General features: G+C 42.1%; 2 protein-coding genes across 2 annotated transcripts; one reads left to right on the top strand and one right to left on the bottom strand.

The window, feature by feature from the left end:
- Positions 1-1,379: 1,379 nt before the first annotated feature.
- Positions 1,380-20,235, bottom strand: smap2 (small ArfGAP2). The gene is made up of 9 exons (XM_073462900.1): positions 20,029-20,235; positions 7,366-7,499; positions 6,384-6,548; positions 6,162-6,221; positions 5,796-5,853; positions 5,510-5,667; positions 5,031-5,211; positions 4,225-4,784; positions 1,380-4,142 (listed from the first exon to the last, which is right to left on the bottom strand). The coding sequence occupies exons 1-9, from the start codon at positions 20,132-20,134 to the stop codon at positions 4,017-4,019; spliced, it is 1,548 nt and encodes a 515-aa protein (XP_073319001.1). The 5' UTR covers positions 20,135-20,235; the 3' UTR covers positions 1,380-4,016.
- Positions 20,236-21,119: 884 nt separating this feature from the next.
- On the top strand, positions 21,120-25,898 carry trappc3 (trafficking protein particle complex subunit 3). Its single transcript, XM_073463683.1, has 5 exons — positions 21,120-21,269; positions 22,793-22,890; positions 23,945-24,044; positions 24,857-25,039; positions 25,204-25,898. Exons 1-5 carry the CDS (start codon positions 21,228-21,230, stop codon positions 25,321-25,323), a joined length of 543 nt encoding a protein of 180 aa, XP_073319784.1. The 5' UTR covers positions 21,120-21,227; the 3' UTR covers positions 25,324-25,898.
- The last annotated feature ends 1,452 nt before the right edge of the window (positions 25,899-27,350 follow it).

The following is a 27,350-nucleotide window of genomic DNA, read 5'->3' on the forward strand; positions in this document are numbered from 1 at the left end:
CACAATCAAGAATAATAGGTAGTCTTTCTTGTAAGGAACTGGATTATTAATACCTTGAGCAAAATACACCATTCATAAGCTTTACTCAAACAGCCGGCAGAATGTCAGCATTTAGACGGGACTGATATGACAGCAGACCCAAGATCGGTTAAACATTTTTTAAATCAATACCAGGTATCAAAATTATTCAAAACAATATTTATTTTGTATATTTTCACAGAGACAAGTATTGTATGTTACATATATATTCTCAAATTGAAGTGACTACCTTGTGTCAACATGAAATCAAAAAGGGAAAGAACTCATATACAGTACATGTTCATCGATATTGTTTCAGAAACATAATATACAGAGAAAATCTGATAAAGGATAAGATACACAATATCTTGATTGCCAAGTACATAAAAAGATACATTCCTTCATTTGCTCTTATTTCACAGAAAATATACCAGACAAAACAAAGGAACAGATCACAAGCAACCTAAAGTCTGAGATAATTACAAATGAAAAAGCTGCTCAGGTGGAGCCTCCTCGCCCACAGCGATGGATTGTTACTGCTTCCAGGAAACTTCTCATCGCTAGCTGAAAGATCTGCTGTTACAGTGCACAGGCGACACATTGTGTTGTGGTGATATTGCTCCCAGCAGAGAAAGTGACTGCTGCTGTCACACTGTTGCCTCAGCTGCCACAAAAAGAGCTAAAAGTGAAAGAAATACCTGGAAGGAACAGACTAGTTTCTGAGTTGCGAAGGCTGCTTGTTTATTATTAATGGGAATCTTATTATGCCAGAGTGTCGTCATTTATTTCTCTTTTAGCGGCTCCTTTTACATTCTTACCCCTCACATTCACAATGGCAAATTAACACAAAAATGCTTGTATGTAAAAACGGAAAGATTATTTACACTAATGGCTTCATGCATTTATAAGAATGGACATATTTAGAAACACTTTCAGAGAAATCAGTACAGAGAGATGGTCTGTGTAAGCGTGTGTTGGGGAGGTTGACTCGAACGTTGAGAGGTGACAGATTGTGGTCGTACAACCGCTTTTTTCCTTTTGCTTCACAATGTGGTTTGGCCAAATTGTAAACGCCCCCGAGTGACCTGAAATAACGCGTCAGCCCGGTCACAGTTTGCTCCTAACTTGACGGTAACATTTAAACTCGGTTGAATTGAACAACACACCAAAAAACGGACAGGACGCTGCTGACCACAGAACATTCAGAACACACAAGTGTAAGTTGCTCGACAGAATCATAGAATATCAAAAACAAACGCACCGCGGCAACAATCAGGTGTGTGTATAGTCGCAATGAGTCCGGTACAATCATGAAACACATTCAGGACAGCACATTCATTGAGATTTTTTTTTTTTTGTTGGTCTTGGTCAGAGACTGATCGACATGTAGAGAGAAACATTCAGAGACACATTCGGATATCATGATAAACATACAGTACATACAATCAGAGCTAGATAAAACATTCTCCTCATGCAGTTCAGTGGAAGAATCTGAAACACGACCGACCTGTACCTTAAAGTGTCCCCTCTCTCTCTATTTCTCTCTTATTTACGGACATTCAACATTGTTTGAGGCCTCTATTGTACAAGGTAGATTAACTTGAGGTGTGTGTGCGTTAACTCGACATTATACATGATGACTTGGCATGCAAGTAGTGACTTTTTAAGTGTCCCACCCTTGCTGAGGAAATAGCACAGTGAGTTGATATATCCCAACATTCATTGTGTAAGAGCAGGTATGACCGAACATACTGTTAAAGGACGGCTGAATTGAAGTCTCTAATAATCACTAGTTACTTGGCTATACAGATGTAACAAAGCATCGGAATACCTTACAACCTTAATAAAGCTAGCATTGATCTTTGGTCTCCCAAAATCCAGTTCAGGACTTTTGACACTTAAAAGTTGAGATTAGATATTGGTTCTAACAGAAGCCCTCTTTGAATTGAGCAGAAGACATCATCATTAAGGGTTGCTTAGGTAGGTTTCATAGCTACTCTAACTTGTGAGACAGTAGGAACTTATCAATAAGTAAAGGGATTTCTTAAGTTTTAATATTATTGGACGGGTAGGATAACTTAAGTGGTTAGGAAGGGATACATTGGTGTTTGTAAGATTTTACAGTTTTTCCTACTAACACAGAGCAAGACAAAATCATGTCCTGTCTACTTGCAGCTTGAAGGTGTGATACATTAAGAGACTAGCCTAACCAAGCTTAAATCGTCCGACAGGAAGGGTTGTATAACTTTAAAAATATGTCACCTAAAGAATGAGATCTTAATCCATGTGAACTTGAAAGCTGGTTGGGAAAACATTCATCATAGTTGGTGCTTCACAAATGTGGTTTGTGGCTAAAATGAAGCTAATTGTTGCTGCCGGGAATGATTTGTAAAGAGACATTGCTAATGCTGGGTTAAGAGAATAGTTCAGCATTTTTGTTTGACATAATCTGAACTCTTATTAACTTTCTTGCCAAGCGTTAGATGAGTAGATCGATACCACTCCCATATCTGTACATATGAAGCTAACGCCAGCAGCTGGTTAGCTTAGCACAAAGACTGAAAACAGGTAGTCCAAAGTAACAAAATCTGCCTACCAGCACAGCAAAAGCTCACTAACATTTCATATCTCATTTTTTTAACAAGATAACAAGCCTCCAGGAACTTGATTGGCTTAAAATAGCCAGGAAATAGTCCCCACTTGACACCGCAATGCGTTAGCACTTTTTTTTTGTGTGGATTAAACAAACAAGATATAATGTATTAATTAGTAAGCTTTAGAGGTGCTAGCAGGTTGATTTTGTTGCCTTTAGAAAAAACAGGTGAATTGTCTCTCGTTTCCAGTCTTTATGCTAAGCTAAGACTAACTAACTTCATATTTGACATACACTCACAAGAGTAGTATTAATCTCCTCATCTAACTCTCGCAAATATGTGCATTTCTGAAAATTTCGAACAAATGAGGAAACATTAAACTCTCATGTTGTTTTCAGACAGAAAGCAAAGTGATTTTTTGCAAGGTGCAATTACATATGAAGTCAATGCTAAGATGCAAATAGACACAAATGAGCAAAATTTGCGTCATACACGTATTTGCAGGAGTGTGAAGTATTCAACTGAAACATCGGTGTGTATCCTGAGGCTTTGCACAGTGTCGTGTGGGGAGGACCAGGCAGACTGGAGGGACGGAGCCCTGCTCGCCAACGGGCAGTCGCTGATCTCTGGAGGAGAGAGTCGGGGGGCAGAGCTGGAACTTCTGGAGGAATAAACACCTGAAGTCACACCGGATTCTGCTCTGATGTGGAGCCAGCGCCTGCCTTTGCTCTCTAGTTTACGGATAATGTAGTCACATATTCTGGTTGTTTGGTGTGAATAAACGTGAATGATTCCTCAGTCAAACTCATTTGAGTAACACCAACACAAATGGTCCTGAAAGTTTGCTTTGCTTTCTGTCTGAAAACATCAGCTTTGCAAAAGTGAAATATAATTCCAGTGCGTTTGAGTTAAGCTAGGCTAACCTTTGCATTTTATAACTTGATTCTGATCAACTAAGAAAAACTGTAAAAGTCTCCAGAAACCAAAGTGTTTAAGTCAAGCAGTTAGTTGACACCTACATACAGCAGATGTGTGTGCACACACACACACTCACATACAGGCTAAGTATGAAAAAAGATTTGTAGTCCTAAGCCATTAAACTCTGAACCCTGTTGTCTTGGTTATCATACGAAAATGTTCTGAAGGCAAGCATGGAAATATGCAAAACATGGCCATGGATGAGACGAGAAGAGGAAGCATGGGCAGAGAGGAGAGAGAAAGAGAGGTAGTAGTGGTTTCCCAAACCTTAATCTTCTTCACAACTGTCTTCTCTTCCTCCTCCTCCTCCTCCTCCTCCCTTGCATTAGAAAATGTCTCACAGAGAGTCTAATCCAGATTCCTACAACTCAGTTCCCCTCTCTTTTGTGGATTATTGGCATTACTTCACTTTTTGGATATATGAGATCATTTCCAAATGTGTGCTGTCATATGCGATGAGCTCGGAGTTGTCGAGCTTCCCATGTGTTGACTGCTGTATCCCATCATGCTGTTGGTGTTGTAGAGATTCGTGCCGGCCACGTGCTGAGTCATCTGAAAGCCACAAAACACACATTGTTACTACTTTCAAAATTCATATGGTTGAAAACAAATATGCACACAACCCCAAACACACCTGGGTAATGTTCCACTGTAGCTGCTGAGCATGTTGCACTCCATACACCTGCTGATGAGGTAAACCTCCAACCTGCTGCTGTACCATCATCCCACTCTGCTGCTGTCCCATAATGCCATTCTGCTGCTGTCCCATCACCCCAGGCTGCTGCTGCCCCATCATCCCAGGCTGCTGCTGCCCCATCATCCCAGGCTGCTGCTGCCCCATTATCCCAGGCTGCTGCTGTCCCATAATTCCATTCTGCTGCTGTCCCATCATCCCAGTCTGCTGCTGTAGCATCATTCCGCTTTGCTGCTGTCCCATCATGCCCTGGGTCATCCCTGTCAGGTAAGGTGATGCCATAGCTCCACTAGGTGGAGCCATGACACCCTGTGCAGCCATTAAACCATTCTGCTGTCCCATCATGCTGTTCTGTTGAACTCCAATCATGCTGCTTGGTTGCTGTGCCATCATGGCCATCTGTGATGTCATCATGGTGCCTCCCATTCCCCCTGCCTGGGCTAAAGAATGGTATGAACCGTATGGGTGGGTCAGGTATCCCATTTGGTTCATGTACAAGCCTGCGAAAAATAATGAAGGTCAGAAAGCAGCAATCTGTAAGCAATCAATCATGCTCTTGTCTCTTTGAAGAAACTAACTCACCAATTATATTAAGATTCAAAGCAACAATATATAACTTTGCGGATATGGTTGGATGGACGCCAACCCAATGTGTATGTGACAACCTGGGAATGAGACTCAACAATCAACTATCTTTCTCCAAAATCGGAAAAGGCACGTCTGAGAAAGGGTTTTCCAGTTCTCACCTTGAGTAGCCATACTGCTGGCGTGCACTGACGGGGTGGAGGCGTACAGGGAGAGAATTGAGTCCTTGGACAGTTTCTTGACAGCGCCCTCCTCTGCTTTGGGTGCTGAATCCAGGAACAGACTGAGGTTTTCAGGCACAGAGGCAGTCACTCTGCTCTGAGGCAGGGAGCTGGAAACAGGCTAGAGAGGAAGGACAAAGAGGTGGTATTAGGCTTATTACGCTAACTTCAGCATGCTACTGTGCTCACAGTGACAATGCTAACATGCTGATGATGTTTAGCAGGTATGTTTACCATGTACAGTATCCTACCATTTGCTAATTAACACTAAACAAATTACAGCAGTCTGGATTTCAGTCTGGATCAGAGTGGTAGACTGTCTAAAAGACCGACCAACACCAACATCTCTTCAGCTTGCTTGGTAAAAAACTGTGGAGAGCAGACAGTGAGCAGTGTGTACAGTGTGCTATCTCTCCTACCGTGGTTTTAGTGGAGGAAGCAGAGGGGGGTGCTGGCAGTGAGCTAAAGAGATCCAGTGCAGAGTGTGCCAGAGCTGGATGAGACACCGCTGGGCTCTCATTACTGTCTGGAACACATCCTCCACCATTAGACACCGCAGGACTTGGAGCAGGGGCATCTAGGAAAGGATAGATGGAGGCATGGCTATTATGATCAACCTTCAACTTGACCCACAATTTACTGTATATTATACGTAAGTGCTATACTGTAAACGTGCGTATGCGTGTGCATGTGGGTGTGCAGTACCTAATCCAAGCAGGTCTGTAACAGACTGGGAATCTGTCTTCGGGCTGATGTCTTTTTTCTGTCACAAGAGAGAAAGTCGATATAATTAATGCAAAATGTCGGCACTGACAAACGAGCTTGGATCCAGAATCTTTTTCTCCACACTCCCTGTTAGTGAAATGACCTCCCACTCATGCCAAAACAGCAGAGTTACTCCCAATTTTCCCCTGCTGGCTGAAAACTCATCTCTTCGAGATGTACCTCATCATACCTCATTCTCGTCACTGACTGACGGAAACCCTCTTCCCTCTTTCTTCAGCTCAAAAGAGATCGATTAAACGTTCAAAATCTTCAGGGACAAGTATGAACATGAAATGACGTACTCACCAATTTCATCTTCTCAAACACAACCGGCTCCTTGGGTATATTGTCACAGCTCTTTTCTTTCTGTACAGAGAGAACAAACGTTACTGACACTTCAAGTGGACTGACCTTCCTCAAGAGAGACGAGACAAAAAAGTGTGATTCACTGTCCTGTCAAGATTATTTTCTGTCTGCTGATCCTGTTTGAAGCACAGAGCTTTTTTCTGTCTGTGTGTGAGGACTCACCCTAAGCATCTGTATGTCAATGACCTTATCCATGTACTTCTTCTTATCATACTTGTCCCTGATGAAGATCTCTGCAGACTGGTCTGTCTCGGGCCTCTGGAAGCACTCAGGTAAGAAAGCCTCGTAGAGACGTTTGGCTTTGGCGTTTCCCATCTCCTGAACACACTGGTGGCAGCAAAGCACAACAAATCATGTCACATTGTTCTAATACAGCAAAGACGCAACATCCAGGGTACTTCTCACGCTGCATGTGGTGGAGTCCTCATAATAAAACAGTGTGAAATCCTATTGTGGGGGAAAGAGAAAAATCAAGATGCTGACCATAGGAAAACAATCAAACTGGGAAGCATAATGCTGACTTTCAGACAAGCTGAACTGGATACTGATGAGAAAGTATCTACTTCCTCTACTATATGTGATATGTCTTTCAGATCCAGAAACCAGAAAGATGTCAGAAGTTTGTTATACAAGGTTTTGTGTTTTAAAACTGTTGGTTCAATACAAGAAAAGCACTTTAACAGCGGCATTTATACCAATTAAACACTAACAGGCTCCTACTGGTACTTAAATGCAGTGTGAAAGAAAACAAGACCACGGGGAACAACGGAGAAACAACTGGGCATTTTAGAGGAAAGAAGAAATAAATTATACTCATTAAGACACTAAACCTGTTCAGGGCTCTCTGCTGTAACAACTGTAACATCTCTTTAGCAGCTTTTCTGTTTGGGCGCCTTACCTAATTACTGCCATTAGCAAAGGGCAAAAGTGTTTGTTTTTATTGTACTTCATTCATTACTATAAGGAACAGCACCTACATTGTATTCAATCCAAAGAACATAAGCTGGTATTGCCTCTGCAGTGAGCTAACTTACCCTAACTTAGTTATATGTGAAGCCAATCATCATGTACTACATCACATTAACATTGTACTGTAATATTGAAACATGTATGTGGTGTTTGGCTCTGCAGTGTGACCTCTGACCTGGACCTGCTCCTGCGTCCACTGGTCCAGATTGACAGACTTGACCTTGGAGATGTGGACTCCCAGGTTTCGATGGATACCGGCACAGCGGATGCAGATGAAGATGCCCAAATTCCAGGATGCCCATCGCGGACCTGGCGGAGAGAGGAAGCTAACGTTTAATTGTTTTTAGGAGCCTGGTAAAATAAGTGGGCAACAGAGCAAAAACTAAGTAAGGGGATGGAGAGTGAAGGTGGAAGTGTAATAGAGAAGGTAGAGAAGCTCTGATTAATTTTAGTCCAATTATAGAGAGACAAGCCTGAAATTCAATTATGAGTTTGAATCCAGCTGGGAACACATCTAATCCTGTGTAAGTCATACGGTGTCCTGACACATAATGGGATCCAATAGTTAGCCTACATAGCTGGGACTGAGCAGAGAGAGGGGGAGTAGCAAGTAACACACACAAGCAATCACACACACTCAGAGCCTGGATACCTGCAGGGATGATTACTCATTTGGTCATGAGCCTCTGTGTGTGGGTTGCGTGGTTATCTGAGTGGGCCATTTTGTCCATCTTACTGCCATATGTGTCTTAATGGCTGTACTGCATTGTTCCCCATATGTCTTCTATGTGTCATGAACCAGACAACTGTGAGAAGGGGGGAAATAAAAACAACACTCTCAGGCTATTTTGCTGCTGAAATTATGCAACCGACCTCTTCAGAGAATACAGTCGGCTTCAAAGAGAATACTGGTGCTCCTCTCCCCATCCCTCCCTACATCTTTCTCTCTCGTCTTGCCCCTCCTCCTCCATCTCTTCCCGCTCACCCCTCCCTCCGGGGCTGAAGCACTCTCTGCCTCGGTCTCCACCTCTCCCACTCGTCTCCTTTCTTGCAACCTTGCTACAAGTTGGTGCACCGCGGCCTTTACGCCACTAGGTGGAAGAGCAGCTTTCGATTTGGGTTTCTCAATGGACTCTCCTGCCAGACAGAGTCATTGTGCCCTGTTTAAGAAAGGCCATTCTATGCAAATGAAGAAGGAAGTTGAGTTTCAGAAGGGAAAACATGCAAAAAAGCTATATCCTAACAGCAGCAGCGGAAACAGTGTCTGGGTGCTGAGTCAAATAATAGCTATGTGTCTTGGCTGCATCCTGCTAAAAGGGTTTGCAATCATAAGCTCTGTGTTTTCATGTTTTTTTTTTGGTTGCCTATGTTTGTGAGCTATATTTTCAAATGAGAAAATGGGGAAAAACAAAAGCACAGAGGGTAAAGCAGTAAACATAAACAGAGGGTCACCAGACAGACAGAGCATGTCCATCATCCTGACCGTCTGGCTGCAGCATTAGCTGCCACGCCGGCTAATAATAGTAGAATTACTCTGCAAAGCCTGCTTAACCGCTGTAAACACTGGCACTGACAGAGAGCAATAGAGAGATTGTCTATTGTGTTTTGAACTCCCTGCACGCTGGAATTAGTTTGTTCTCCTCATCCTCATTCTAATGCTCCTCTGTGTCCTGGCCGCCATTTCTTATCTCTGTCATTCACCACCGCTGCCTCCCTCCTCCTCTCCCCTGTCTGTCCATATCTCTCACTCACAGTTATAATTCTCCCTTTCTGTTGCCCTCTCCACCCTTAGTTTATGGGGTTTGGCCCAACTGCCGGCACTGTTGTGTTTTTATTTCTTTGCGTATTGTGCTGACTTTATATCTCTCTTTAGCCATGCTAGTGGCATGGCTTTAGGGATGGCAGTGTTGGACCGTTAATCCACTGCTTTGGTCCAAAGTGAAATATCTCAACAGCTAATGGATGGATTGGTATGACATTTGGTACAGAGAACGATGGTATCCAGAGGATGAATACTATTTTGATGGTCCACTGACTTTTCCTTAAGTACCACAATGAGTTTAACATATTTGGTTTATTAGTGAAATGTCTCAACAACTACTTGTTGCACTGCCATAAAATCTGATAACTCCATATCACCCAGAGGATGAATTCAAATGTTCCCTTGACTTTTCATCACAAGTAGATCAAACTTTTTTTTGCAGTGAAATATAATATAATTGCTAAAGGGTTGATAGACAGTGTATCATCATGACTTTCTTGATCCCTTCACTTCCTTGTATAGAGGCCACAATGAGGTTGGCCTTTGTAGTTTTGACTTAAATGTCTTAACAACTACTGAATACTGAAGCTCAGCTTAGTGTTTCATGCTAATTAGCAAATGTTTGCATGCTGACAGCCTAAACTAAGACGTTGAACATGGCAAACATCATTCCTGCTACACATCAGCATACAAATATTGTCATTGCGAGCATGCTGATGTTAGCATTCAGCTGAATACAGCCTCACAGAGCTGCTGGCATGACTGCAGACTTCTAGTCTTGTTTCCACGAAGGCCATATTTTTAGGTGTCCATTGGTGCAAGCACAAGTGTAGGTCTCATCACGAGCTGAAGGTTAGTTATTTAAGTGAATCACACCTGCACACTGCACCACAGTAGCCTCTTTGGTTCCAATCCTGAGTAAGAGCCTGTATGGAGTGTGTCTGTCCAGCAACAATGCACACACCTCCAGGTACTTTGAACAGATATAGTAAGTAGAGAGTAGGAGGAATAGACATCTAAAAAAGGAAGGAAAGATTGAACAAACAATCTGTACAAATCCGATTGTCGGTGTTACAGCTTTTGCATTGCAGTGTCCATTTCTCCACTGTTGAGTAAGAGCAGTGAGCAAGCTCTCTCTTCTCTTTTTGTAATCAAGAACAAATGCCAACGCTGTCTTTGAGGTGTAATTAAACATTTACTAGGTTTGACTTATAAATATGTCCTCACTTTTTACAGGGAAAAGTACCCAAAAGTAGAGGGTTCGCATGCAAGACCAATGAGTCATCCCGGCAAAAACTGGCTGTGGTTGTGGTTGTCATACATGCAGCTTGAAGCACATCAGGGGAGGAGAAGGCTGAGCCAGGGAGCGGGCCAAAAACAGAGACAAACAAGAGGGGGTTTTATAGTCATCAAATGGTGGACTTTAGCTGTTTGATGACCCGCTGGGATGTGCAGGGGGTATGACGAGCGGCGAGTGCAAACACAGATCTATAATGAACCTCCATGTCACTCACCCACATACACACTTATCGGCATTACAACACTTGTGAGGACCTTTACGAGCTACATTCATTTAGTAATCCCTCGCTGTAAATGTCTCCAGCACGCTCCAGACTCTTGATACTTCCCATCAATAAAATGTTACAATCAAAGGGCTGCAACAGTGTATTTGCAGTGTTATGCACATAACTATTACTATATACATAAATTACTTTCCTACTGATCATTTTTAAAAGCATGCGATACAGTTTCAGCCAGATTTTGTCCGCATTTTATCCACCTTTTAGGTAACCATTGATTCCCATTAATTTTCATTCAGTATGAAGATCAATTAGCAAACTCTTGGAACTTGTTGAGTTGTTAAGTGTAAGCCATCAAAGGGATTTTAGGCTACATAAATAAACTTGACTTGAACTATGTAATCCACTACAGTTAATGTTAAGTCTGCATACATTTAAAATAATATAAATAAAATAATAAAATGTGGAAAAACTGGAAATTGGAACACTGAACGTCAATACCTCATAATGACAGTGTAAATTTGTCAAAAACTAATACAGACTTAATGTTCCCAATGATGAATTACACGTCTCAGGCAAGTTTCAAGATTCTGCCAACACATTTTCATACCATACGTAATTAAATAGAAATCAGTGGCTGGCTGGAAGGTAACCATAAACTGGGAGGAATTTTTTTAATTTATCAAACTTATGAGGATATAAATCATCTAAAATGTGGAAATAGAAGAATACAGACCACTAAATTATTTGTGTGTATGAATTACTGTAAGTCGCTTTGGACAAAAGCGTCTGCTAAATGCCCTAAATGTAAATGTAAATCTAAATGTAAATGGGTGGAGAGAGAATAGCATTAAAGACCCTGGGGATCGTGAACAACAGAACTAGGTTTTTAGCAAGAAAAGCTAATTTAATTGTTAAAGGAAGTCAAAGACTCTTGGCAAACAGTTTGAGTTGCTTTTACTACAAAACTTTTACAACAAAACTTGCACATCTGACAAAACAAGCGATTCAAATAGGTCCAACAGCTCAACTCAGTGTGGTACATCACACTCCTAATTGTAAAGCCCCCCCATCTCAAAGACAATCTCCAGTTTGGGGGAAGCCAGGCATCTCTGCTATGTTTACATTAAAGAAAAAATCTAGGACTTTATTGCGTAGTCATTGATATTTTTGTAGTCGTAATGATGTCCTGATGTCAAATAAACTAAACTAAACTAAAAAACTAAATTATACTTCATACTTAGACACACATAATATTAACATCTCCATTTCCCAGATGTGCTTTTCAGACAAGGTGACACACCAGTGAACATGTCACATGGGGTCGGTAAAATGATTTAATGATTAATCCGATATCATCTATGCAAAGTGAAAATATTGATCATCATTTTTAAAATACAGCTTTTGAAATTCCCAGGACAGGTCTGTCACATTCGTCCAAGAGCACCGCCTTCCTAAACATTAAAACAGTGCTAGCACCAGGCAGGTAATGGCAAGCAGCCAAAAATAAATAAATAAATAAATAAAAATAAACAAGATAATGAGCACATTGACTCCCCTCTTGGGAATAAATCAGCAGTGTGGGAATATTTTTGGATTTTGAAAAAAAGACCAAAAAAAAAACAGGTCAACTGCTAACTCTTGCTACAGCAATATCAGCTGCTTTGTTTAAACAATGTTAGGCTGAAATTCAGCCGTGGTGTTCTGTTGGGAGATGCAGTGACTTAAACCAACAGTGAGTGAATAAAAGTATAAATAATACATGTAATATGTTCAGCTATGTGTAGAGGAAAAGTCTGCTAGCTGCTAGGTGAATTAAGAAATGTAAAATGCAATAAGCCGAAGCTAATAATGGTGACTAGCAAAAAGCATTTGATTTGTTTCGTTGATAGTCTCTATAGAGTCAAAGTTGTTGTTGTTAAGCCAAGTTTTAAGTCAAATGGGTATTTTATCATCATCATCCAAAGAATCAATATAATAATGTTTCATGATGGAACTTGTCATTTACACCCTTAATGACACACAGGCACACATTTTTTTCATGTACACACCCACTGACCGACACTGACACACATACACACACGTGCACGAGCAGGTGCATATGGCTCATTAGCCTATATCCCACAAGGATAAATGGTGCTCTGCATGCACCCAGTTAATCCCACAGAGCCTCAGTCATCAGTGGATCCTACGCCCTCCGAGCTGCCACCACACAAACACACACTCATGTATACACACACACACTTGTCCCATCCTCCGGCCTCTCAAGAATCTAAAGCGATCCAGAAACCCTCAGGCCACCCAGTGACCCAGTCACAGTCTGAGCTAAACAGATGGACCCCTATTGATAATTTACTAATACACACCCACCATCTGTGTGTCAATGCGAGTGTCACGACTGTGCTCCTGCAGGTGAGTCACTGAGGTTGAATGAGTTAGACATCAAAAGATGAGTAAGACACTCCATCACTGTGAGCTTTAGGCTCTTCTCAAAACACATGTTTAGCTTTTATGCGTCATTTGATCCTATTACTGTTGTTATTGCTTGTACTCCTTCAAGCTAATATGATTATTGTTCCTGTCATGTTGCAGAGAACTTTGTAATCTTATTAGGAGAACAATAAGAATGTTTCATCCAACTATAAATCTATGTAATTCAAGACATGAGAGATAAACTGATGCCACCTACAACAAAAACACTACCTACAAGTCTGAATTTAAATTCCTCCTCGAGCCCTATTTTTCACTTGAAAGCTCCTGTTGGTGACACAAAAGGGGGGGCAACATAACAGTAACAATATAATAGCCTTGAAATACCTGCCCGCCTCTGTGAATGTGAATTGTTTGAACTCTATGGTAATTTTTCAAGATGTTGTCACATTTATTTGCAAGCTATTCTTAGTATTTTGTCTTCTTGGTGTGCAGTGACAAGGCAATTTCTAGGTAAGCTGGGCATAGCAGATGTTGGTTTGACCTTATCACACTTTTTATGTGTTTTTCTATCATACACAGTTGTACAAGGCTGGATTACCAACTGCCTTGTGGCCTCAGACTGCCAAACGAGAAGAATGGGAATATGACTCTCCCAAGCAACAATATCAAATGACATGATGAGGACCTTAAAGCAACATTATCATAATCATTTTGATGGTACAGTGACTTCGATGCGTGGGTAGGACCACTGTGTGCAATGCTTTACGGCAGTACACCAACTGTCACTGATTTTGGTGAAACTGGATCATGTTTTATGGGGAAAATTATTTCTGGTTTTCCCTCCGATGTCCTCCAGCTGCTCTGCCTCAACTCTGTAACTTAAGGACTTCCCTGAAAGCAACCTGTAACTGCAGCTGTGAGTTAGCTCTGCTAGCTGATTCTGCTCAGAGCTCAGTCTTGGTGTTTATTATGGGATGAGTAGCTCTCACTCTTTAAATAATTCTTGTACGTTAAATACGTCTTGTACGTTTTTCTATATTGATTTTTGCTTGGCATCAAGTTTTATGGTCACAATTCATCTTGTAGTTGGTTGCCTTGGTTCCAACCTGTTAAGCTTATATGCCCACCCTAGAGCCTACAACAGCCAATGAGCCACTGACTGAGCCACTTACATGCCAGTCAACTGATGATTGATGCATCATGTAGCCAATGGAATGTCAAATCCAGTAATACATGATTTATATCAGTTTCTACAGCTGTAAACTTGGAAATGATGCAAGTTTATGTAGTTTTATGCATTTTGCTCTTTTTTCCACAAGTTGGTGTAAATAAGGAAATAAATAACTTGTGGACCATGTAAGACTACATGACGTGGACCCGTTGTGTTTTCCCAGCTAATAGGGGCAGTTTAAGGTTATCTCCAGGCTTCTTTTTGCATTAAGACATTTTGGCAAGAATAATACATAAATAATTCAGTTTGTTCAAACTCCTATAGATTAATGCCAGAAGCACTTACAGAGCTTCTAACAGCTTGTGAAAAGAATCCAGCTTTTATATAAAGAGCCCAAAACCACGTCTGTGCTTCAAATGGTTCAATAACAGCTTTCAATTTACTTTGGGCTGGACTGGTATCGCCATTTAAAGGATAAATAAACACACATTTTTAAGGAATAACAGCAGGTTAAAACTATTTCTAAAATGACTTTCTGAAACGTCAATAGAGATAATTTTACTTCCTGAACTGGAGCCGCTGTGGGATCAATAAAGGATTATCTCTCTATAGAGGGGCTCTGTATCAAGATCTAGTTTTTATTACCATCACCTAACGCCGTGTGGATCTGGGCTGCTAACAGGGACCCAGCAACTTATTTTTCCTGAGCAGGTTAATCTGGCCGTGGTCCTGTTTAATACACAGTCATATACTGTAGACTCTACCACTGTGCCGCCCTCCCCTTGGTACTGTGGGACTCTGAACTCTATGTCAGCTAAAGGACGCAAACAGCCAATCGCCTCCTTGTTTCATTGGAAATCCCTCCTGGCTTCTGATTGGATGAGATTAAGGGGTGTGAGGGGAGGGGAAGTAGGTGGTGGTGGTGGAGGGATAAGGCATGGTATCGCCAGGTGATACAGTATCTCCACGGCAACCGTGGCTTGGTGTGTGCGTAAACACAAGTACAATGGAGACAATAAAGGAGGAAGGCTTTCATGCAAACGCACACATGCACACACACACACATGCGCACGCACGCACGCACGCACGCACGCACACACACACACACACACACAGCCCCTTGAGACTGAGGCCAGAGGTAGAAGTGTTGACTACATTATGCACCTGCCTCGCCCTCTCTTCCCCATTTCTTCATTATTTCCTGGCAGTACTGAGGAGTTACAGTAGAAGTGTCACACTGTGAGGAAGTGGTAAACAAATAATACAGCACGTCATGCGGTACAGAGGAAAAGAGAGACAGGAAGTTGGGCAGCACAGGCAGTAAAAAAGCAAGAGAGATGGTTTCAGTGCTGCGGTATCTGTACAGTAAGCAAAGATAGGGACGGCCTGATTGCACCGCTGATGTGTTGTTGTGTGTGTTTTTTAACTGTGCCGGTGTTCACGCACTTGGCTCCATACATCTCGCCACTTCCTCTTCAATCACTCAGAAGGAGGCAGGTGAGAAACACACTGTAATCTCTGTCAAAGCAAACAAGATTAAACCAAACCTCATCATGCTGCCATATGGTCAAATGCCTGACTTGACAGAAGGAAGGGGAGGGGACAAAAGTGTTTAAGGTGTGCACGTGTGTGGTTTTGTGAGAGTGTGCGCTTGTCATCTAATACGCACAAGAGTAACCCTTCAAGACTGAAGAAAATGTGCTAATCAGGTAGGAGGTAAAATACCTCTCTTCAAGCATCCACCTAGATTACAGCGTTGGCTTATTTATTAGCACTGTCACATGAAGAAAGGTGGGAGTGTGGTGTATTTTATATTATATTATTATATTTCTTTTACAGAACTGACAGAAAACATGCTTTAGATTATAGTTAAAGACCACTAAAAAACAATTTGTTATTATTAGTAAATTAATTCTTAGATAATGGTCAAAAATGTGCTTTGTGAAGTCACAGTGACCTTGACCTTTAACCCCTGATCAACAAAATCGAATTAGTTCATTCTTGAGTGCAAGTGGACGTTTCTGCCAAATTGGAACAAATTCCCTCCAGGCGCTACTGAGCTGTCACATTCACAAGCATGGGACAGACGGACAACCCGAAAACAAATTCGCCTCCGGCCGCAGCTGTCGAGGATACATAAAAATGTCCCTTTCATAAAGATTAAACCAAGAGCTTCAGCGTCCCTGCTGTGTGTGTGTGTGTGTGTGGTTGCTATTTTCTCCCCTACACCTTCTGTAATCTTATCTGCAGTCTAATTAGATCAGTCTGCTGCACAGCGAAGTCACGCCAATCAAAAAAAAGCGTTGCACGGGCATGTTTGATGACCACGTGTTTGAGTATGTGAGAAAAAGAAAACAGATCAAAATGAACTTGGCCTCTGCACGTGTCTACCGCTTCACAAATACAAAAATGACGCCTTGCCGTTTGTTTTCTGTGCTTTTCTCAGCTGTCGTTTTGTCTTAGAACAGTCACGTCTTTAGCTACAGTGAGCAGCGAGAGTCTGATCACAGTCTGCCTTTTTAAATTTGACTTCTGGATAGTCACAAGTGTCTTTGCCTGAAGTCGGACAACATCTGTAGCTCTATTTATACCTTAATAAAAAGAACATCCAGAGGCCGTAAGCAGTGGAACAAAACCTTGTATTGATAAACTCAGCATTCATGGTGTCCTGGTGACGTCAACTGAACCTCAACCAAGTTCTCTACAAATCTTGCCATCGTCTTTGTTCTCTGTGTGTGAGAGACAACATTTTATGAAACTCCATTTCACCTTTGTGTTCTGACAGGGAAATTATAACCTGAAGCGCCATATGGTTTGTTTCACAGTACCATCTGAGAAGTCGTCCATGGAAACTACTTTTATAAGGGGCGGGCACTTTGGCAGGAGATCGGATGAACCATCTGGATATCACGGTCCATCTCGGGCTAACTTCGACCCATCACAGCAACGAACCACATGATGTAGCTGAAGCCAGTCAGGAGGAGAGCGGAAACACGTTTTCCATCAAGAAAAGCTTTCAGTGCCGTCCTTTGCTATACTTCCAATTAAGAATACGCTGCAGTTCTGATGTTACTGATGCTATAGCAGCATCTACGCTAACCTCTCTGGGAGCCGCCATTGTCACCTAAACCTCACCCACAGCTGCCAGTGGTTTCTCATAGGATGCATGATTTTCTTGCGTGATCTTGCGAGTTTCACATGATTGTGTAAATCCAACTACCTGGTCAGCCAGGTAACGACAAACTTAAAGCTCCTGTTGGTAAGATAGTTGATTTTTGAGCGTCATTCCCAACTCGTAAAATACTGACGCTTTCGGATGGCGACCACCGTGACCTACAATCCCAAAGCGTCAGTATTACTACCTTACCAACAAGCAAGAAAACAGAAAAAAAATGAGTATATATCACTACATATTGTGGCAAATGCATTTTCCTTCAACTTAAACTTTTTCGTGGGCTTTAACTGTAGGTATTGACAGTCGCTTTCTTTCTCAGCAGCTTTTCGAGCCGCTTTGTCTTTCACGTGAGATATTTGTGATGTCAGCATCAGCACCGCAGATCGTTTTTACCTGAATTTGGCAGCTACCTGAAATAGATACAGAGATGCCGACTCAGTAAATGAACGGGGAGGAAGAGGCAGACAGAGACGGAGAGCCAGAAAGAGAGACAAAGAGAGAACACTTGGATCGTGACGTCTCGAACGAACAACTGGAGGTCAAAAAAACAGACTGTTTGCCTGCACCAGCTCTCCGAATGTTCCCGTTAGAAATGTTTCCCCTCTGGTATACAAATCGAGAGAAAAGCTACCATAACTCAATGATTTCTACTCTTTCATCCCCTCCTGTCATGAAGCAGAAAGAGTACTTGCAGGCACAGACAGATTAAAGGATTTTAATGCATGGCACAACTCAGATACGAGAGTGCTTTGTACACTTCCCCTATTTGTCTGATTGTTTGTCTATCTCTGTGTCTGTCAAGGAAGCAAACACAGATCTGAACTTGAACGCAGCACCACAGAACACATCTCACTCCCTGTTACGTATGGGAAGCCGCTTACTCATGCCATTCATCAAGTTTTCATAAGAAAACCCCCGGCCTGCAGTGATTTATGTACATTCAAGGCCTTCACTCGAGAATTTATGACAGAGCTGAGAGCAGTGACACGCAGCTGCCATGTTGAGGCATTTCTCGGACAAGGTGTGGAGAGGCCATTCTCATCAATTACAACACCAGCAGTGTTGCCGAGTTACATCAGAGCCAGTGTGAAATCGTAACATAGGAAATAACACTACGTATTGGTATCAAATAAGCTAATACTAAAGCAGGGTTGCCTTTAAAACCTCACATAACTTGCAAGAAAACAAGACATTTGTCAAAAAAGGATGAGACAACTTTCTAATAAACATGTTGACTGTTCAGTGAGACAAAATAGTTTTATAGACATTTGCAGTTTAGTGTTTTCATGTGTATGACACTTTATCTGCCGGAGCGTTTTGGTAAAACACCTCCATTTTAGAGGCCTAGAAATTTCCCGGCAAGTACGCGGTAATTACCACGCAATGTATTTGACATTTCTTTGAAATTACCCCCAAATTACCACAATAATCACCTCAAAATTGATTGAATATCATTTAATGATAATATTCTGATATTTTCCAAAAAAAGTGTTAATAAAGAGCTGCTAAAGAATCTAGTTTGAAGTTAAGCTGCAACAAATCACTCATATTAAGTCGCCTACTGAGGGGAAGTTCGACAGAAACAAGGTGGAAATTCAGCTGCAACAAATCACTTCATTTTAGTCGCCTGCTGAGGGGAAGTAGGAAATTAGGAAATTAGGCATGGCATGATCAGCAGATGTCAAGCAAAAACCAGTCTGAAAATGTATTAAAGAAATTACCAGCAATTTATACCAGCTATGCTTATTGGAAAATAGCAAAACATTATTATTAAACAATGTTGTGGGTGGTTTTCAATACATTTTGAGGCAATTATTCTGGTAATTGCGGGGTTATTTCAAAGAAATGGAAAAATGTTACTTGGTAATCACCACCGTGCTTTACAGTAAAAGATGTCATTGACAGTTTAAACAGACAAAAATGCTACAGATTGTTGATTCACTCTCCAACTCGGTGTATTTGTGACCAAAACATCAGTGTTTACACACCAGCGTGGCAAAACAGGTTCAGCGAATAGCTGGTGACATAGTCCAAGGCCTCGCTGAAGCTACAAACAGACGGAGGGACAAACACACAACACTGTGTCAGCGTCTCGCTATGGTGATGCAGAAGGATACTATACCATCACCCAAGAACATTAATAAAACATGAGGGACAGCATGACGTCAGAACCAATCCCTTAGCTCACTGTGTGTACTCTCTCAGCAGCCTATTCACTGAGGGTGACAGGCTTGTGACATGTGCCTATAATGCCTTTAAATATTGTGGTGCCCTCGTGTTAAGAGCTTCTGTGTTCCCATCTGCACCCAGCTCATAGGCACAGTCTGTTCAGGGTGACTCAAAGTCAATACATGTGTCTATCTCTGTCTGTGGTGTCCATACTGGGGTTCAGGGAGCCTCAGGTGTCTTTGCAAGGGCTCCTAACAGTTGGAGTCAATTTCACTGATGATCTCATCCTGTTATATAGCTGCCCAATACTAATTATAAACAAAAACCTTCTCAGATGGAACAAATCTGTTATGTATTGAAGCTACCTGGAGGTGATTATGGATCCCCCCCCCCCCGTATTAGTTGCTGGCATGATGAAGCAGCATGCCACGCTCCAGCCTTGTGAGGATGTGGCCCCCGTGTCTTGCACCATAGTACAATGTAATTGGTCGAGGGGGTGATGAATGCAATGCCGCATTTTCCAGCGTAGTAAATGAGGAAGACGGGTCGATTCATGCACCGACCATCATCATCCTCACGCATGGACGGGATCAAGACAAACACCTTACCTTTGGATTCGCAGTCAGCGCAGAATTTATTCTCCTCCAGCGCCAGTAGAGAGTTGAGGACAGTCTGGTATCTGTCAACGTCTTTCACAGATTTGCCCGTCATCATCGCACCGGTCCTCCTCCTCCACAGCCCCTGTACAGTCCGTGCCGGCTGTAGTCTGATCGCCCTCTTCTTTCACCAAACTGAAGCAGTGTGTGTGTGTGTGTGTGTGTGTGTGTGTGTGTGCAGCGCTCCCTTCCTCTTCCTCCTCCTCGGTGTTAAAGCAGCAGAGCGAGTTTTGTTTCACAACGATGGGATGATTGCCTCTCAGCCAACCAGCATGCGGGCTTGTTCGAGATGAAGAGAGCCTAATGAAGGCAAACACACCATGTGATCGCTGTGATTCAAAATGTAATGTGATGGCGACTTTAAAGAGCATCTGTAACCTATCACTGACTGGTACTGAGTGATCCTCTCTCTCTCTCTCTCTCCCTCTCTCTCTCTCTCTCACACACACACACACACACACAAGCACACGCGCATGCACAATGATAAATCCACTTCTAAAAGAAAACAGAAAACACAGCTGTCATAAACAAAAAACATTTTAAAGCTGCATTCCCCGCGTTACAAACAAAATCTCAGGTAGTTTCTTACCTTATTGACAGTATCTTAACTATTTATACTGCCATCCTGTGGTCGATCCTAAGAAGTTTGTGAGAATCAGGTCTCACTCTGGTCCTCTGTTCCCCTCCGGGACACCAGAGGGCGACAAAACAACCTGCCTTTGAGGAAAACAGACGAGGAAAGGCTGGAGAAACAGCTGACTGAGGAGCTGCGTCAAGCTAGAAAAGAGTCACCGAAGCAAAACCGGAAATCACACGATTTGGTCTTCAAAATAAAGCGTGTAGTTTGTTTCTACAAGAAGGCGAAAACTTATATGCAGGCACACGATAGCAATAATAGGTTGCTTTTATCTAAAGATTGTATTTTCTCGAATTAACTTTTCCCTTAAATTTCTATTACTCAGATTTTCTTCTCAATAATTCTCTTACTGTAAAGTACGACCGGAAGTTAGCGCCTTCAATCCAACTAGCTTGAGGTTAGCGGAAGTGTATGGCTAAACTGCTGATTACGGAAATAACTGCTTAGCCAGAATCAAATAAATAAAGGATTAATATCGACTCGCCACCTGTGTAAGCCCGTATTACTGTCCACAATGTCCCGGCAATCCAACCGAACAACAGACAACAAGAAGATGGTAGGCGACTCCCGCAGGATTAACATTAGCCAAACCTATCTAGCATAGCTAGCAGAATGATAACCGTGGCTAGCAAAATAGCTAACCTGACAACTGTAACGCTACGCCTGACGCTACTCGTCAACCTTTTATCTTTGCTAGACAGGTTTGGATAGATACACGAACAGTATTAAACAGTTGAATACGTATTTCATTCATTGTTTAATGTCACTGACTTTGACAGGAAGTGTAGCTAGTTCGTTGTAGCACGCAAGCTAAACAGTTAGCTAGCCCTCGTAGCCGTACACGGTCCCCTCCTAGCCCGTTCACTTTAAAGATAAACTTCTGAATGTAATTAGTAATATGCGTAACAGTTATTGCTGTCATGCATCCTCACCTGGGCAAATGAAACTAAATAATTCAACATATTTACTCAGTTGAGCTACACTGTCAGTCACAGTTTCCTCTAAAAACATTGTAAACACTTAAGTCAATAAGAAGTCAGCCGGTGACTTTACCATCTGTGCCATGTAAGGGGTCTGTACTCGTATTCAGTTATGGATCAGTTTTATTAGCTCTGTTACATGGTTAGCATTACAATTTTCCAGCTGCAGTGAAGCCCCAAACCTTCCCTGCGAATACGTAAAGACTTTATACATTACATTAATTCACTATAAAGTAGTGTTTACTTATTAAAACCTTTATTCTGTGTTACTGATGTCAGTCACCGTTTCAGCACCGGGAGCTGTCCATAGCATGACCTGTGAGACTTCCTGTTGCAGGAAGTAGGCCGGTATCTGTTTACACTCCTCTCTGTACATTGAATAATTAACTGATAGGTGGCAAGTTAAGATCGTGTTTTATTATCTGTCTATGACAGACCTCAGGGTGTTTTATAAGCTTGAGAGAGGTTGTGTTACTGGCTACGCTGCGTAAAAAAAAGCGTGGCCCTTGCTATCATTGTAACGCCAATACCACCAGGGTCTACTGGCTACTATTCATGTGTTATGAATATACAGTATAATTTATATTTGAAGAAATCTAAGAGATTGGTCTTAGACCTTTTTCCGTCTGTCTGTGTTAAAGCTTGCTAACCTCAGGAATCTTTACGGACGTACATGTATGTTTTTGGTAATGGAAACAGTTTTCCACATATAGCAATAAGAAAGCCTGCTTTTATACTATTTTGATTTCCATCAAGCTGCCATTTTTTGATAAAGTGTGTGACAAAACAGCATCATAATGAAGTACTGTGCTACTGCAGAGATTCCCTGGACAACATATTTTGTCCTCCACGTGTAAGATGTACACATGTAGTTCTTCTTTCAGTGAAAACGGAAAGTGTGATGCAAAAAATCTCATCCCCACCAATAGTGAATCATATCACAGTCGCGACATCTGTCAAAAATAATCACAATATGATTGTTTTGTACCATATCATGAAGCCCGTAGTTTGCCACACTCTATCGTTGTAATTTCTTGATGCCCATTTCTTTTTGAGCAGCACAAACAGTATGATACCTCTGTTGTTTTCTCTCTTGCAGAACTCTGAGCTGTTCACTCTGACTTACGGGGCGCTGGTCACTCAGCTTTGTAAAGACTACGAGAATGATGAGGAAGTGAACAAACAACTGGACAAGATGTAAGTATCTTCATGTACTGTCATCAGGCCAACTGTAGTTTACAAGGACTGGTGTGCTGGTGTGAAACAGCAGTGATTTACGCACACAAAGCATATCATTTTTCCTTCTGTTTCATTAATTGCATGGATCCTTTATATTAAACAAAATATCAGTCCTAATCTAACCTTGATCATGTCATATATCATGACTTGCAAAAATATGGTGGAATATGTTGCTGGTACAGTTTGAAACGGCCAACTTTCAACATCACAATATACAGTACATCACATATTGAGTTCATAAGCTGATTTGCTTTGCTTCAACATGTTAAAGTTTATCTTTTGCTTGTTCAACCGAGGAAAAAGAAGTGATTTTTTTTCTTGCCTCTTCTGTGTCTCTCTTTAACTCACATCTTCACACCGCTCTGACACATTCTGTGGCCCTCTATTCATCATACACCTGCACACCAACCAGAGTAGAAAGATGACATAATCAGGTTTTTATTTCTCTCACTTCTGTGTCAGAGGTTCCCCTCTGCTCTTGTAATTTCACTGAACCTGTGGGGCCTTTGAAGAAGAGATGTGTTTTCATGAGAAAAGAAATCTCTGGAAGGCCACGCTGGATACCGTTCCCCCGCAAAATGAGATTAAGAAAAAAATCGATGGGTCTCTAACTCGAAAAATTCAAAACATCCTGTCATGCTGACAGGTCTTTGGACTGGATGTACTCTGCTTTTCTGGTTGTGCAGCAACCCTAAGCTCTCTCCGAGCTAAGTCGTGACGAGGCTCGTCTTACCTGGCCTTAGAAGGCAGTGAGTCTGCACTGCCCACTCTGTTAGTCGCCAGCCAACTGGTCAGAGGCAGACCATGTTAGGATCGGGATGCATCGGTTGGCTTCAGAACAAGTTGACTTGACCTTCTAATCAGACTTATAACCACTTGCCAAGTGTATGACCCAAAAATGTTGGAACCGACTTCTATCTCTTTGCTATCATTCTTTCCTCAATCCTTTCCCCTCTACAGTAATCAGCAATAATGACGTTGTTTCTCTTTCTCCCCTGTCTCTCTTTTGTAGGGGTTATAACATCGGAGTGCGTCTCATCGAGGACTTCCTGGCACGCTCCAGCATCGGCAGGTGTCAGGATTTCCGAGAAACAGCCGATGTCATTGCTAAGGTAATTGGAAGGTTCCGGGCCAATCAGAGCGTGACCGTGGACTTTTCCCAAGATGGATGGAGGGAGGAAGAAGGAGAAGGAGGGATGACAGAAAAAAAAGATCATAGATGAAACATCTGAACAATTGATGGGGGAAGAGGGGAAGGATGTTGGGAGGGGTAGGGGAAAACTGGTGATTGTGACTGAGTAGATTAAAAACCTTCTAGACCTTGGGGCCAAGATGACGTTCCTCTTAGCTTTGTGTGATGGTAGCCTAAATAATCAAAAGGCGAGGGTTCAGTTACATGTGGGATGTAATGTAATCTCTTCCCTCGGCAAGGTGATCATCATGTTACTGTTGTGAGATGGCCTGTGGATTGTCAACATATCCTTGTCTTGTTTTGTCAAAACTCAAGACACAGGCAAACAATGACTGCTCCTCGCAGGCCTGACTGTGTGTTCAGCACTCCAGCTGTTCTCAAGGTGTTACCGATGCTTTGTTAGTGGAGTCGTTCCACAGATGTAACCTCACACTAGCTTAGGGAACTGGCTCTTGGTCATGAAGAGGCGGGTCATGTCTGTAAATGGAGGACCACTAAGGGACAGCGGTTTGGAAGGTGCAATGATAGCCTGGCCTGACGATATCACGTGTCCTACAGTAAACTCTGAAACCAACTCAGTCGTTCTGGAATAGATAATTGTTGAGTTTAGGCCAAATCGCAATGCCAATTTCTACATAATGTTGCTTTAATTAACGTGCCATCAAACATTACTGTTTTCTATGGAGTAATCCTCCATTGTTTTCTTTATTTGTGTGTTGTGGTCGTTGTTAGCTTGCGTTTAAGATGTACCTGGGAATCACCCCCAGCGTGACCAACTGGAGCCCAGCAGGAGATGAGTTCTCCCTCATCCTTGAGAACAACCCACTGGTCGACTTTGTGGAGCTGCCGGATAACCACAGCACACTCATCTATTCCAACCTGCTGTGTGGGGTCCTCAGAGGAGCCCTGGAGATGGTAAGGTCAACACTAATAATATCAAAAAGGCAATTCTCATTATATATTTTTTAAATAAATTGATGGTCAACATAGAATTCAATCGTCGATAGAATTCCTGCACAAGTGAATGCACCAGTTTCAGTTTGGACATAAAAACATACGTGTTTGTGTGTCTGCTTTAGGTCCAGATGGCTGTGGATGTGAGATTTGCTCAGGACACGCTGAGAGGGGACAATGTGACAGAAATCCGCATGAAGTTCATCAAGAGGATCGAGGAGAACCTCCCAGCAGGAGACGAGTGATGGAAAAGATGGCTTCCCTCAACCTTTTGTGTCTCATTCGGGGAGGACCAAGTCACAAACGGAACAACACCGTCACACACAGACTGAAAGGAACGAATGAACTCAGAACATCAAGATGAGCAGCTTATCTCGATAGCCTGAAGGACGTTACTTTGCAACCTCGATTCCTGGTATCTTCATCTACCGTGTTTTTTGTTCTGTATGATTGGAGAAGAATGCTAGGAATAAGACGTGACTATTGAGATACGCAGAGGATAGAAACACTGTACACTATTGAAACACAACACAATAACATGGCCCTGTTGAAAAGAAGAGGTTGCCTCTGACCATTTATCTGTTGCCATCCCTCATGGAAAGTCCCTTTTATTATCTGTTATCTGAATAGAAGAAACGTCTTTTCATCATGTATGAACTTTTTTTTTGTTCCCGGTGTACGGCTGGAAAACCTTACATCATAATGTTTGTCTTGTTTTTTTTTTTTTTTAAAGAAATCACACTCTATATCGCTGCCAATTATCTGGCATGTTAATTTATGTGGATGGATATGTCAAATAAATGCGGCATATTTAATATGATGCTTGTCATATGTGTTTTGTGTGAGTGGAGACACTCTATAACATGCCTGTTGGGCAACCTGGAACAGTTTTAACTAGTTACACACACACACACACACTGTGTCCTCTGTCCCACCTTGTCAGTTCTGCTCCAGTGTACTGTGGGAGCGTTATTCCTTTGGAGTACCGCAGCCGCTCTACAAGGCAAACAATAACAGACCTAATGCCTCTCTTATGTTTGTTCAGGGTACATGGAAGTAATCTGTGTGCTTGCGGTTGTGTGTGTGTGTGCGTGCGTGCTCGTAGAAAAGGACTCACCAGTGCTCGGCTCTGGCTGTCACACCTGTGAATGGCTTTACATCACCCAGAGGTAACGAACAGAACTTCTCATTTAGACCTGCTGCACACCTCATCAATAACTAAAAACACAGGCGCTCATTCACAACACACACACACACACACACACAAATCCTCCCTGGTCTTGTATTAGGAGGAAGAATCTGGTCTGGATACCACTAGAGCATTAGCCATGTTTTTCTTATTCTCAGTCTTTTTTGTTTCATTGTGTAACAGAACAATAACATTAGTACCAAACTCATGAGTCTGCTGAAAGCTCTTAGAGGATGAGATTGTAAGATAGGGATTTCCTTTTGGAGAAATCTGTCAGCTATTAGACTGCTGGAAACCTTCAGGCTCTACACATCCTATTTTATAGCCGCTATTACACAAACCCATTTATGCTTTTACAGTTTTCAGGCGGTCGAGGTGAAATCCTCCAAGAGGCCACCAGAGGTTGCTGTGCACATTACCTTCCTGAGCTGTGGGCAGCTTTCAGCACGAGGCTTAAGTTATGTACATTTTAGCATTTTTTGGCCAAAGATGGGTACTGTGGGAGAGATACATTCCCTTATTTGTGGGAGTGAAGTCTAGAGCTGCCAGACAACATAAATAACAAGTTCATTTTCAGATTATGAATATGAGAAGAGCAGACAATATGCAGTAGATGAGCAGAGTGGCCGATGCCAATATGTGGACTCTAGTTTTGATTTGGCAGGAGATTAGACGAACGATGACAACATGCAGTCTTTGTACTTTATAATCCCGAAGAAGATGTATTAGGATGGGATTTCTTAGTATTATTTGCTGTCTTAAGCCTCTGCCCACTCCTGTCTAGGGTAGTGCTCATTTAAAAGGATGAAGAGTGGAAAGTGGCGGCCGTCAGAATGCAATAAGCTCGGCGCCATTAGGCGAGCTCTCAACACATTACGTGCACATATCTATGCACCCTGTAGGCCCGTGATGTGGATGTTGGATAGAAAGCGGGCAGGAAATAGTTTTTGTGCAGAAGCTCAATGTAAATGACTTGGCAGAATTAGAGACGTGTACCTGGGGGATGGATGGACAGCTGGGTTTGTGTATTTGTAAAAACCTGTATTATTCTGCCATATGCTTGCAGGAATTTGACTTGACAAA

This window comes from Pagrus major, chromosome 3 (assembly GCF_040436345.1).
Source record: "Pagrus major chromosome 3, Pma_NU_1.0".
Lineage (NCBI taxonomy): Eukaryota > Metazoa > Chordata > Actinopteri > Spariformes > Sparidae > Pagrus > Pagrus major.

Excerpts from the sequence above, each read along its gene's own strand:
- smap2 (XM_073462900.1), bottom strand. The coding sequence starts at position 20,134 with ATGATGACGGGCAAATCTGTGAAAGACGTTGACAGATACCAGACTGTC. Across the intron at positions 5,212-5,509 it reads CTTCCTCCACTAAAACCACG|CCTGTTTCCAGCTCCCTGCC; the intron begins GTAGGAGAGATA and ends CTTCCTCTCTAG. Across the intron at positions 4,143-4,224 it reads TACAGTGGAACATTACCCAG|ATGACTCAGCACGTGGCCGG; the intron begins GTGTGTTTGGGG and ends TGTGGCTTTCAG.
- trappc3 (XM_073463683.1), top strand. The coding sequence starts at position 21,228 with ATGTCCCGGCAATCCAACCGAACAACAGACAACAAGAAGATG. Across the intron at positions 21,270-22,792 it reads CAACAGACAACAAGAAGATG|AACTCTGAGCTGTTCACTCT; the intron begins GTAGGCGACTCC and ends TCTCTCTTGCAG. Across the intron at positions 24,045-24,856 it reads CAGCCGATGTCATTGCTAAG|CTTGCGTTTAAGATGTACCT; the intron begins GTAATTGGAAGG and ends GGTCGTTGTTAG.